This window comes from Euprymna scolopes, chromosome 27 (genome assembly GCF_053919585.1).
Source record: "Euprymna scolopes isolate OS-2025 chromosome 27, ASM5391958v1, whole genome shotgun sequence".
NCBI lineage: Eukaryota > Metazoa > Mollusca > Cephalopoda > Sepiida > Sepiolidae > Euprymna > Euprymna scolopes.
Genome location: NC_136508.1, coordinates 23,979,863 through 23,993,722, shown reverse-complemented (window position 1 = coordinate 23,993,722; position 13,860 = coordinate 23,979,863). Strand labels below are relative to the sequence as shown.

Sequence of the window (13,860 nt, the reverse complement as noted above, 5' to 3'; positions counted from 1 at the left end):
GTGCATTGTCTTGGTGGAAATGCCACTGACCTAATTTGAAGAGTGCTGGCCTCTTCCGACGGAATCTCTTCCTGAACTTGGTTTTCGCAGTGAGATTCGTTGAATTTTCTTTTTTAATTGTTGTCGTGAAATGAACGTGTTTAAATGCGATTCGGTCGACTTGTATGTAACAAGTCGTGGTTTTAAATGAAAAATGTACAATGAAATTCGGTTGCATTTGTCGGAAAAAAAGTTGCCGCTTTTAAAAGAAGTTAAAAGTAGATTCGGTTGGATTCCTAGAAAAAGTTGTTGCTTCAAAATGAAGATTTTTTTAAAATGCGATTCGGTTGTTTTTTCTTTTCTTTTTTTCCTTAAAATGTCCTCGCTTTTACATGAAGAACTGGAAATGCGATTCGGTTGTGTTGTATAAAGAAAGAGTCGTCACTTTTAAGTGAGGGCTAGCTGTGTGCTTAGCCGTTTAATCAGGGCTAGCTGTGTGCTTAGCTGTTTAGTGGGGGCTAACTATGTGCTTAGACGTTTAGTGAGAGCTAGCTGTGTGCTTAAACGTTCAGTGAGAGCTAGCTGTGTGCTTAGCCGTTTAGAGAGGGCTAAATGTGTGCTTAGACGTTCAGTAAGTGCTAGCTGTGTGTTTAGCCGTTTAGAGAGGGCTAACTGTGTGCTTAGCCGAGTATCATGGACTAGTTGTGTCTAGCCGAGCAGAGCGGGCTAGTAGGGAGACTAGCAAGGATCTTAGTGGGCTAGTAGGGTTTTAAGTTTATGAGGAGGAGAATGTAGTTTGATGTGATTTGCATATTAATGAGGCTACACGCTGGAATGGAGTAACATACGACCGGCAGTCAGGATGGTGAGGGTCGAGTCCAGATTTTAGTGTGCAATTTGAAAAGTGATAAGGAGTACGACCTGGAAATGTTTGCAGGTCATGCGCCAACAAAGTTTACAAAAATAGAAAGTTAAGATGTCAACAACACTTTTTTATTTACTAAAAGTCTAAAATTTGCAGTTACAATAGAAGAGAAAGTAATATGATTCGCACAGGCAGTCGACCATGACACAGAGAAGCATTTTAAATACGAAGATAGTGTTTATAGTTTTGCTTTAATTTGATTTGGAACAAGTATGGTAAGTCACTGGAAACAAATACACTTCAGCTAAGAAAAAGAAAATATCTGGGCACGCTTCATTGAACATTGTACAACAGAAGTAGGGTCGTTAAAATTCACACAAAAACTGGTAAGACGACCATGATTGATGTATACATTGTGTGATTTCCACCTGTTGCTTAACATCAATGTGTCGCAGCCTGCCTGGATCGCTCAAGCATCCTCAACACACTTCACATGCGACTAGTGCAAAGATTTCAACCACTTTTGGTAGAGACTTTGTATCGTATAGTCGAGAGTATATGTATAAACGAGGTGCACATGACAGGATCTATTAAACGAATATCTCTTTAACGTTGTGACGTGTTGATATATGTATTTATACGTATCTTAACATTTTGTGATCTTTTAGTTTCTTGAATGTGATTGACTGATTGGTTGGTGGTTTTACGGCATATCAACCCTTTTCGGGCTATTTAATGCCGAATCCAAAGGTTTTGAAGACAATTATTTTAATAGAATATATTTGTTGTTTTCAATTCGGTTTCTATTTAACTCATAGTTGGGACCCTAACAGGTACTACCACTCCGGGTCAGAGTGGATCTGAGATCAATGGCAATTACAGGGTGGCTCCACACTCCCCAAAGCCCGCAAACTGGGGCCTCACCACTGGATATAGTTTAAGGTCATATCCATATGTGAGTATAACGTCCTTATATAGACCCTATATAACATGCACCGACCCACACACACACACACACACACACACACACACATATACATATATATATATATATGTATATATATATATATATATATATATATACATATACTAGCAGATCAGTCCTGTTTTACTCAGGCTCTATGCACTGTTCATAACTATATTTGCCTATATATATATATATATATATATATATATATATATATATATATATATATATATATATATATATAAAGTTTGACTTATGTCCAGGTAACGTACATCTAAAATTCCAAGTGTTTAGACTCAGAATTGGCGGAGGAATTTGGTAGAGTCTTTTGAACTTTTACCCCCTTAGCAGCCAAATTATCGGCCAAAAGCCCATTAAAAAGCTTGTCCCATGTCTGATTAGACTTTATGAGAAATTTCAAATGTTTAAACAAAAAAAAATGGCTGAATAATTTGGTAGAGAACACGGTTTGTTCCTTTTTATTTCTCTATATTTCATAAATTCACAAATTATAATAAAATGAAAATTTATTGAGGAAATTCATAAAGAATACTGAAAATTGTTTTTATTTTACATGTTTGATCATCTCATGATCATCTCTTTTCAACTTAAAAAAAATAACAAACATACAAGGTGTCTTCAATAAGTTTCCAGACTTTTTTTGCATGGACACTTTTATTGATAGTAAACAAATGAAATTCTAGTCCCCTTCGAAGTAATCTCCTCCGGTTGCAATGCACTTTTTGTAACATTCCAACAACTTATTGAAGCCCCCTAGAAGTCTTCTTGTGTGAGCATGTCAATAACCCTCATCACAGTCTCTTTCATCTCCTCAACTGCCTGGTAATAGAAGCCTCTAAGGTTTTCCTTGAGCTTAGGGAATAACCAAAAGTCACAGACAGCAAGGTCTGAGCTATAGAAAGAGTGAGGAACTGTCTTGATGCCTATGACAACGTCTTTCTTTCTGATATTCTTTGAGCACCACTGAGACAAACTTTGCGCAAATCTTCAGTTCCTCGCAAATAATTGTGTGTACAGTTCCCACACTGACATCAAACTATGCACTTATTGTCTATAGACACATTTATGTCCTTATCCATGAAATTCTTTATTTGGCCAATCAACTCTGGTGTTCTGATTTCCTTACTCCTGCCACACCTCTCGTCATTCCTTACAGACTCACTCCAAAACTTATGTTCGCTTCATGCAAAATGATCCAAAGAAAGTCTGAACCCTTCCATACGTTTCTGTGGTATTTTTTTTTCAAATTTAAAACAGAATTTTATTGCATATTGTTCTTCTAAAGTGTCCTCAAGTCCAGATTGCATTTTTGAAATTCACCAGTTGTGATAATCAGGTTTTAGTGGAGTGTATTTCAATTCCTGCTGTGGCTGTTAATTTGAACCTGAAATCATAAAAATTGGTCAGTCATCTCATAAGATCTATAACAATAACATACTGAATTTTCAAGAGTCTACGACAATTATAATGCTTGTGTAAAAATAGTCTGGAAACTTATTGAAGGCACCGCATATTTTTTTAATTGTGTAAATTTTACATAATATAAATGTTTACATTTTTTCTCTGCACAAACAAATGAAAATACCCGTAAAAATACATATTTTACTCACAAATCTTTTTAGAAATTATTTTTTATAAAAAAAAGTTGCAATTTACTTTATTTCTCATCAGAGCAAAATAAGACACGGGGTCTGCTTTTTAATGCACAGAACAATTTATTTTAAGTGGGGAGGGGGTTGGCGGAGAGAGACATATTTAGATATTTATTTTCAAAATCGGCTTATTAATGTAGCTCTCCAAAAAGGTTGCTGTTGTTGGGTTCTATTTGTTTGCGTGGGGATGTTTTTAGCTCATCCTGCTGGTTTTGCTTGGGTTGTTAGGGTTTCTGTTGGTGTTGTCATTTCGACTATTCGAGTTGTTGATAGGATACATGTTTATGTTGTGGATGGATTTATTGTATGGGTTGTTGGAGTTGCTATCGCAGTTGTAATTTGAGTTGTTGAAATTGTCTTGGTGTCGTTGCAGTTGTCGTTTAGTTTGTTGGGATTGATTTCTTTGAGGGGGTTCTTGCCGGTGTTATTTGGCTTGGTGGAATTGTTTCTTGGGGGCGTTGTTGCGGTTATCATTTGGTTTGTTGTAGTTGATTTTCTGAGGTGTTATTATGGTTGTCATTAGGCTTGTTGGGATTGGTTTTGGGGGTAAGTATTATTTCGGTTATCATTTGGCTTGTTGAGTTTGTTCTTTTCAGAAGGTGTTGATGCAGTTGTCATTTGGCCTGTAATTTTTTTTGGGGGGGGCGGGTGTTGTTGCAGTTATTATGAAGGGTGTTGGGATTGTTTCTGTGAAGAGGTGGTTTTGCGGTTATCATTTGGATTGTTGGAATTTTTTTAAGGTTGTTGTTGGAGTGTTCATATGGCTTGTTGAAATTGTTTTTATGGAGTGTTATTGCTGTTGTAATTTGTCTTATTGGGATTGTTTTATTGTGGGGAGAAAGCGCAGTTTTTAGGGGATGTTTTGCAGTTGTCATTTGGTTCGTTGGAATTGTTGGGTTTTTTTTAGAGGATGACAGTTATTATGTAGCTTGGTTGGATTGTTTTCAGGTTTGTAGCAGTTGTAATTTGTTTGGATTAGTTTCTTTTGGAAGATGTTGTTGTAGTTGTCATTTAGCATGTTAGGATAATATTTTGGGAGGGGTTTTGTTGTAGTTTTCATTTACATTTTTGGGATTCATTTCTTTTGGGGGGTGTAGTTGTCAATTGAGCTTATTGGTATGGTTTATTTAGGAGGTGTTGTAGTTGTCATTTGGCTTGTTGGAATTGTTGTTTGGGGGGGGGTTGCATTTGTCATTTAAATTATTTTACATTTAAATTATAACGTGGGGTCGAGTTAATTAATGTAATTTATAGGAGTTTATTCGGAACTTGTGTCTTGTATATTTTTTTTTTTTTACAATTTTCTTGTTTCGATTTTTTAAGAATTCCTTTTAAATTAAGAAAATTCTGGAAAAAAAAATGTATGATTTAAATCTAATAAAATAAAATTTCTTTAAATCCGAAAATGTTTCGCATAACTTTTAGTCCAAACAAAACAAATAAACTAAAGTAATACAATGCAATAAATATTAATTATTTGAATATTTATTAAATTGAAATAAAATTAAGATATTGTGAAATTAATTAAACTTGTCATTCTATTAAAATGTATGACTTTTACAATTAATGAATTGTTTTGTGCAGTCATTATTGAAGTATGTGTGATTTTTTGGAGAAAACGAATTTTTGTTGATTTTATTTTAATTCAATATATGTTTTATTTTGTGTTTTTAGAATTTTACTAATTTTATTTAAATTCAATTAATATTCAGATAATTAATGTTTTATTTTGTGTTATTACAATTTTCTTAAATTTATTTTAAATCAAAAAATGTTTAGATAATTAATGTTTAATTTTATATTATTAGAATTTTTTAGTTTCATTTTAATTCAGAAATGTTCAGGTAATTAAAGTTTTTTTTGCGATTGTCATTTTGCTTGTTAGAATTGCTTATTGGTGGTTTATTGCGGTTGTAATTTTGCTTGTTGGAATTGTTTTTTGGGGGGAGGGTATTGTCGTGGCCATTTTGCTCATTAGAATTGTTTTTGGGTGGTGTTGTTGCGGTTATAATTTAGCTTGTTGGAATTATTTTTTGAGGGGGGGTGTTGCGGTTGTCATTTGGCTTGTTGGAATTGTTTTAGTGGTGTTGTAGTGGTCATTTTGCTTGTTATAATAGTTTTTGGGTGGTGTTACGGTTGTCATCTGGGTTATTGGATTTGTTTTTTAGTGTTGTTGTGGTTATAATTTTGCTTGTTGGAATTATTTGTTGGTGGTGTTGTTGGGGCTCTCATTTAGCTTGTTGGAATTGTTTTTTTTTTAGGGGTATTGTTGTGACTGTCATTTTGCCTGTTGAATTTTTTTTTGTTTTTGTGGTTATTTTGCTTGTTGGAATTATTTGTTGGTGTTGTTGTTGAAGTGGTCATTTAACTTGATTGAATTGTTTTTTTGGGGTGTTGTTGTGGTTAGTATTTTGCTTGTTTGAATTGTTTGTGGTGTTGTTGCAGTTGTCATTTAGCTTGTTGGAATTGTGTTTTGGGTGTTGTTGTCGTAGTTATTTTTCTTGTTGAAATTATTTGTAGGTGGTGTTATTGCGACTGTAATTTGATATGTTGGAATTATTTTTGGTGGTGTAGTTGTGGTTGTTATTTTGCTTGTTTGAATTTTTTGGGAGGTGTTTTTGCGGTTGTCATTTTTATGTTGGAATTGTTTTCTGGTGGGTTGTTGCTGCTGTCATTTAGCTTGTTGGAATTGTTCTTTGGGTGTTGTAATTGTTATTTTGCTTATCGTAATTGATTTTGGATGCATATTGTTGTAATTGTCATTAGGTATTTTGGAATTGTTTTCTTTGGGGGTGTTGTTGCGGTTGTCTTATTGGAATTATGTTTTCGTGGTTGTCATTTGACTTGTTGAAATTATGTGTATTTGGGTGGGGTGTTGTTGCAGTTGTCATCTTGTTAAAATTGTTTTCTTTTTTTTTGTTGTGTGTTGTAGTTGTATTCATTTAGCTTGTTGAAATTGTTATTTTTGTAGGTATTGTTGCGATTGTCATTTGATTTGTTGCGATTGTCATTTATTATGGTTGTTATTGTGTTTCGGTTTTCGTTGGAGTTGTTGTAGTTGAATTGGGGGCTTGTGGCAGAGACGTCTGTACAGCACGTTCAGTTGACGTGTTAATGCTGGTTCTGCTATAAGTTTTCGGTGAATGCATGTTAATCAATCCCCCTGAAATGGAATAGAAAGTCGAAATGTTTGTATTAATAAGAAAACAGTTTATTACATTTAATTCATAACAAAATAAGCAAATCCATTTTCATGTACATAGCTCCAGACAAGATATGGAGCTATTTGATGTAAGGATCTAAAATATCTACTAATGGGTTAGGGTTAGGGTTAGGGTGAAATGATAAAATTGTTACCATGGAAAAGATGACATGATTCCATTCCCGTTCGATGAAAACTGGTTTTCTATTTTTGCTGCAGACCATCAACTAGTTGGCTGGTTGTGTACATGTAATGCAAGAGGTCATCAAGTACGATTTTTTACTCTTTGGCATGATACAACCGAGGATTGAACCCGGGTCTCCCCGTCCATTAGTTGGCGCTCTAACCATTATGACAAATCTTAATTTACAACAAAGAAGACGTCTTTAGCATTTATTATTACTACCTGTGGAAATTCCTACTGTTGATTTTATATGTTGGGTCCTTCTGCTTGTCGGGTGATAAAGCCTCAAATGTACATGTGATGTTGGGCTGTATAAGAGCGTTAACTTATTGGGGGCATTCCGATAAAAAAAAAACCATAAAAATACTTGAAATTAAAAAGAAAACTTGCTTAGCCATTTTGGTGTTCATAAGAAACGAACGCCGTAGGAAACGAACGCGTTTTGGTGTCCATAGGAAACAAACACACAGATGTCTTTTATATATAAGCAGAGATACAATACCGACTTCAATGTTTTTTTTTATTTACAACCGTTCTTATTTAATGTTTAATGTAAAGCATTGTAAGCAGTTCGCCGATTTTAATAATAAAGCGCTTCTTTACACAATAGAAACATCTATATGAATTTACTTGCCTCCCCACAAGGTCGGATTTTAATGTGGAAGTAAACCCAGCCTCCCAAAAAAGGTCCCTCTGGATTGAGACAAAAATTGTGTAAAGTTGCTTTTAAAAAAATCGCTTCTTCACTGAACGAGAATAAAACAGACAAAGAACAAAACAGTATAGAGACGTGTTGTGAAACTGCTATTCAAGCCTACCTCGCACACACATGGGCACAATGCACAACACCATCAAGTTGGAGACACATATGGTTATCGCTCCTTATTTCCAGAGTTGCATGTTTAAACCGGTAGGTGGCGATATCAACTTCCTTCCTCTCTTTTTCTTTCTCAGCTTCTTTTCACCTGGTAGGTCATCTGGTATGTGGAGATTTCTCTCCCCCTATTCTCTTCTTATAAACAGGTCTTTTACCAGTCGCATGTAATAAATTAACGTGGTTTGTAAGTTACATATTTTGGTAGGCGTTCTTTCTTTTATTGTTGTTCATCCGCTATGTTTGTCTTTCTCGATGTGGTTGACAGCATTTAACAACGTCCACAACAACAGGTACAACACTTTGCTCCTAGAAGTCTATTCAATTCTTAATTTATATAAGGATCGCTCCAAAAGTAAAGCCTCCTATTTTTTTATTAAAAAGTTGAAGAGCTAGGAAGACAAGAGTAGTACCATTAAAGCGAGCAACCTTTTGTGATTTAGAATTTATTTTTCTACATAGTCACCACCATTTTCAATACATTTTTACCAGGAATTCAATGACGCATCTCTGCTTCTGACGCACATCAAGTTGCTTTTTTAGAGTCTCAGACCATCAATATCTGCTTCAAAGAGATTAAACTTTCAGATCATGAATGCATAAGTTCAGTGATCATAACAATGTGATTTGTAATCTACTCTGATCTATTCAGACGAAATAAAAAAAATAGGAGACATTACTTGTGGTATAACCCTCATAGTAATAACTAGGGCTAGGACAACAGCATATTCTTTTCATTGTTTTGATTCTCGAGTGTGTATTCGTTGATATCTTGTATGCTTTTATATTTTGTATTTTGTGTACAGAAAGTTGTTAGATGAGATAAGTCATTGGTACCGTCGGTTTCAAGCCCGATAATTAGGACCGTTTTAGATATCCATATCAAGCTTTCTTCAGCCAATCCTCATCAGTTTTGAGATCTTATATGCTTTTATATAGAGCAATGAAAAGAACATGCTGTTATCATAGTCCTAATAATAAGACACTTTTGCCATAGCAATGTATACCCAAGTTTATTTTAAAGCAGAGTATATACTTTTCTATTTTATAGCAGTGTCTGTCCTTCTCTATTTACAAAAAATTATGCTTCACCGATGTCCGCACTATAAGATAACGTCTCATATAAGATAACGTCTCATATAACGTCTCGATCAGTAAAGTTAAAAAAGAAATAAGAACAAAAAAAATCATTTACTTACGATTTTCTCTCAAATACAAGCCGAAGTAAAGCACTGCAATGTTTTTGCAACTGAACAGCACAAAGAATGGTAAAAATACTGGAAAAGTGACAACAAAAAGTAAGCGAGGGTCGAGGACATGCGTTGCATGGAGAGAAATGATACGAGAATGAGATAATGGATTTGAAATGTGAGTTTTCTCACATTTCAGCATATAATAGGACAACAAAATTGCAAATATATAACATCAAACATTTTTTACTCTTCTTCACCCTAAACGAGGCATATTCCCACTTCGATGCAAGGAGCTATTATTTGAGATAATCTCTAACAGAAGCTTGTAGGGAGTTGAATAGTAAGTTATTTGTTCACATTACATTTAAACTTCTGCATGTTAGTGCAATCAGGAAAGCAAGAAATAGGGAGGGAATTCCAAAGACTAGCAGTCTAGGGGAAGAATCTATTAGAGTAGAAGTCTAAGAGAGAGAGAGAGAGAGAGAGAGAAAGAGAGAGAGGGAGAGACTTGTAGTAGGCAACTAGTAATAGGCAACAGTCAAAAAACATTATTTTTCATAAAGAAAGATTGTGTGAAATTTGCATTTTTAAAAATCAATTCCCAATGTCAATCAGATTGTGTTAAAATTACAGAAAGATATCATAAAAAATAAAGGATATATTAAAGATCCAACCCGTTCAGTAACTGTTTGTCCACCCTATACAATATTTAAAAATACAATGTTGTTGATCTAAATAATGATCCTAATTGATGGTGATAAATTTAAGATGTTTACACTTATTCGTTTAGAAGACAGGTAACAAAGGTTTGGGTTCATCCCGTTTGGAGGGTGATGGTTGGAAAATCGGTAGTACCATAACATACCTATTGAAACAAATTTCCAATTTATTGTCCACAGAAAGAGCAGGATGCCAGTATCAACGAGTAAAATACCGAAATACCACAACGCAAATTTCCAGTAGACTGAAATTAAACAATAAAAATAATTACGATTCAAACAAAGATTTTCTGTTTTTAATATGTTTTTATGTTTCATAATTTGACAAGAAGGTCCACAAGTTCAAAAAGTTCCAAAATTAGAAAAGATGCACCTGAAAGAGATCAGAGGTTACATCGGCCGAAATGTCATGAATATAATAACTAATGTTATATAGCGGGAATGGTTGTATATAAACGTACGTGTGATATGCGTGTTAGTATAGATGTGTGGGCGTTTCCATAACTTTGTTCACATTGTAACAAACATATGTACATGGGACAATCTTTTACAACAATGAATAACCATCTTTGTCCACTTGATCCAAACAAAGGAAAAACATACCTTTTTCATGGAGACTAATAGGTCTTTCACTTTTCTGATCTGTTTCTTGCAGTCCTGAAACAATTGTCACTCTTCGCAGGAACGCTAAATACCAAGTTCATTTTATATAAATTTTATTCTGGACTTTCCATTGAAGCTGATATATTCCGTGCTAACTTGTCCAACTCCTCCATTCTGACTAACCCTACTCTAAATTTCTGACTACATTTCTAAACCATCTCATTACGTCATCAACTAATCCATCTTTGTCACCTATTTTGTTTATCTAAACAATTACGAGAATAATTGATTTTCCTCTCGTTCACAAAGAGAAAGAAGCACAGAAAGCGGGACATAAGAGTGCCAGGGCGTTCGACATTATATAAAATAAGAACGACTGGTCACATATATACTGAAATTTAAAAGAAACGTAGATCAGTGAATAGAAAACTCTTTATCTATGAACCTCTTTCTCACAGAAAAGATGTTGCGACTTTGTCTCTGCTTTATCGTTATTTTCATGGCAAGTGCTCGGCTGAGCTCCAATCTATGGTCCCCCTCGCCAAACTTTCACAAGAAACACCCGTCTAGCAGAAAACACTGCCACTAATTTCCCCACACTTTATCTGTGCCTAAACATAAACGTATATTCCATGAGCAAAGCTTCTTTCTTAGAACTGCACGCCTATGGAATTGTCTTCCGTTTTTCTGCTTTCCAGCTGACTACAATATGATTGTCATCAAGTCTAACGTAAACAAGTTTTTGAAGAGCCGTTCCATATAAGTTAACAAAACTTTCTTTGTAGTCATTTAGTTAACATTCCGGTTTGTTTTAATATTCCTGTGTTACATTTCTACTGTAAATAATTTTCTTTGTAAAATACCTACTGTTTTTTTTACATAGGCGTCGCCACTTATCAAGGCCGATAGCCCACTCAAGGATAAGGGTTAAAGAGTGTAGAGTAGTCAAAAGGACAATATAGTAATCGATAGTAATGGAAGTTCGGTAAATTTGTTAACTTAAGTGGAACGGCTCATCAGAAACTTGTTCACGTTGGACTTGAAGACAACTATATTCCACAGGCGTGCAGTTCTAAGAAAGAAGCTTTGATAATGGAATCTATGTTTAGGTTTAGGCACAGATAAAGAGTGGGGGGAATTATTGATGTCTTCTGTGAGATAGAGGTTGCAGCGAAGAGAAAAGGACCTCTCCCACCAGGCCATGGAGTCTATTTTGAACCCTATCAAGGCAGGACAAGTCTTTTCTAGCAGCTCCTGCCCATATGTGGCAACATTATTCCATCGTTGGACGTATCTGGCTCTTATATAGATAGAGAATTACATCAGCAGTGAGATATCTACTGGATCGATAGAAGGATCCGACCATTTTTCCAGCGGCCTTGGCAACAGATTTGATGTACGTATTCCATTTAAGATCGGGAGTAAAGGTCAAGCCCAGAAGCCTGTCAAAACTTGAGGCCTCCCCAAGACAAGAGCCATTCATTTTAGTTGATGCCAGATGGGGATCAGAACGTTGATGATGTAAAGATAGAAGCTTGGTTTTAGATGCATTAAAAGTAACCAGCCACTCCTTTCCCCATTGTACAACGTGATCAAGATCAGAGGAGAGAGAACCTACTTCGTCTCGATACATATTTTCTTACATTCTATTTTCCAAACATCAACAACGATCATAATAATCGTTCAGGTTACTTGGCGTTGCCCCGGCAGTGCTCCATATAACACTAAGATAAGACTAGTGCTCCGTCTAACCTGAATAATATAAATTATCTTTTCATTTTCTGCAGTGAAATCATTTAAAGAACATTTTCTATTTCAGTTTTTAGTTTGATAAGAAAAAAGAATAATTTCACAAGAAACCTTTTTTGCTTGTATTTAAAAGACTTGCTCTTGCTTTGGGTTGATTTAGTAGGGTTAAAACATTGTTTATAAAACATTGCTTTCTGAGTGGAAAGTATACTGTTCAAGCACAGTAGTGGTTTCGTGGGTTTAAACCAGGATTATGGAGTTGCAAGATACAACATCCAACTCTGACTCCAATGATTTAAAAAATTCTGACTCCAACACCTAACACATTACTCAATAAATCCCGGGCTTGCCGTATAGATGTTATCACAGATAAAAAAATCTATATGATTTTATAAAGTACTAACCTTCATTTATGATGTATCAAAATTTGAGCCTAATTTGATTATTAGTTTACAAATTAATTATTTAAGTGGAGCTACTATTGTAGTGGAAAAATCTGAATTTCGTGTGTTTATAAAGCATTATTTTCTTATGGGAAAATATACTGTTCAAGCAGAGTAGTGGCTTCATATAACTTATTTGACATCTGTTCTGCTGAAACAATGGTTATGAGGTGACATGTTATTTAACAGATTATTTAACGGACTATTGTCCTCAGATCCCATAATGCTTATTTACTTAACAGCCCATGACTCGTCTAGTAGTCGTGGGTGTGTTATGTGTCAGATTCGCTGACCGTCCTTAGGGGAGCTGGAACATATTTAAAGGAAACATTTCAAGACATGGTGACAGATACAAATGATGCTGAATGCTCAAGTTGTCTAAATTACACAGTTGTCCTGGAAAACAAAAAAAGTCCACAAACTGGTTTTAGTCAATCATAAATTCAAGTTGCATAAGATAGTAAATAATTTGAAGATATAAGAAGGCAGTATATTAACCGTTGATGATGACGATGATGATGTTGATGATGGTGGTGGCAATGGTGGGGATGATATTGATGATAATGTAAGGAAATGGTATCAGTTTAATACACACATTTATTTGTGGATATTGATAAAGAAGAAATCTGTTTTCTTTCATGGTAATTTCTGTTGAGATAAATAGCCATTAAAAAAAGAACACTAGCTGAAAACGTGATGTTCCAATACAAAGATATCTAAAAAAAATAAAATGTCAGAAATGTCGCCTTTTTGTGATTTGATACGTTTATCTGAATAGGCCACCTCTGTAAAGAAAAGGCAGTTAATCAAATTCTGGGTAGTCAAAAATTATTATTGGGTCACCCGAAATATAGGTCAGAGGTTATGAGTTTCTTTGGATAAGGAAAAGCAAGATGGTGGATTCAAAGTTAAGTGTCTATTAATTATTGTCCGGGGGAACTTGATCAACCCCCAAAAGAGAACCAAATTATTTATTTTTTACTCATACGGAATGGCACTTGGAAAAACCCCCTTGGTTATGCAAATGATGGATGGGCCCTCCCACATGAGTGATGGTGAAAGGTAGAGTCCCAATGAAGTGAAAGCAATGAACCCTCTGTCAGAAGTGGCAGTCAGAGATGCAGATTAAGATAGAAAAGAAGAAAAAATTTCTAGAGCTTGAGAATTTACAAAAACTGCCTATGATTGGTTTTATAGAATTGTGAAATGGAATTCTGGGAATTGGAGGTGGAGTTAAGCTCACTTGATTCTCAATATAATGAAGGGCAAAAATAGCCTCGAGAACTTTGACAACTGCCTGAGGCTTTCACACCAGTCAGAGAGGAACCCCTGACTTAAGACACATTCTGCTAGCCGCCTAGGATTTTCATACCAGTCACAGAGAAACCCGTGACTTAAGTCTCACCCTA

At 35.0% G+C, this 13,860-nt stretch overlaps 1 protein-coding gene across 1 annotated transcript in view; it reads right to left on the bottom strand.

Annotated features, from left to right (window-relative positions):
• Positions 1 to 2,259: 2,259 nt before the first annotated feature.
• LOC145248795 (uncharacterized) overlaps positions 2,260 to 13,860 on the bottom strand; it is a 35,200-nt gene continuing 23,599 nt past the window's right edge. Inside the window, exons 4-6 of the mRNA XM_080110450.1 lie at positions 9,803 to 9,901; positions 8,944 to 9,021; positions 2,260 to 6,647 (exon numbers count right to left, since the gene is read on the bottom strand). Coding sequence (XP_079966576.1) covers positions 6,508 to 6,647; positions 8,944 to 9,021; positions 9,803 to 9,901 — 317 coding nt within the window. The 3' untranslated portion in view covers positions 2,260 to 6,507. The remainder of the gene's footprint in view (positions 6,648 to 8,943; positions 9,022 to 9,802; positions 9,902 to 13,860) is intronic.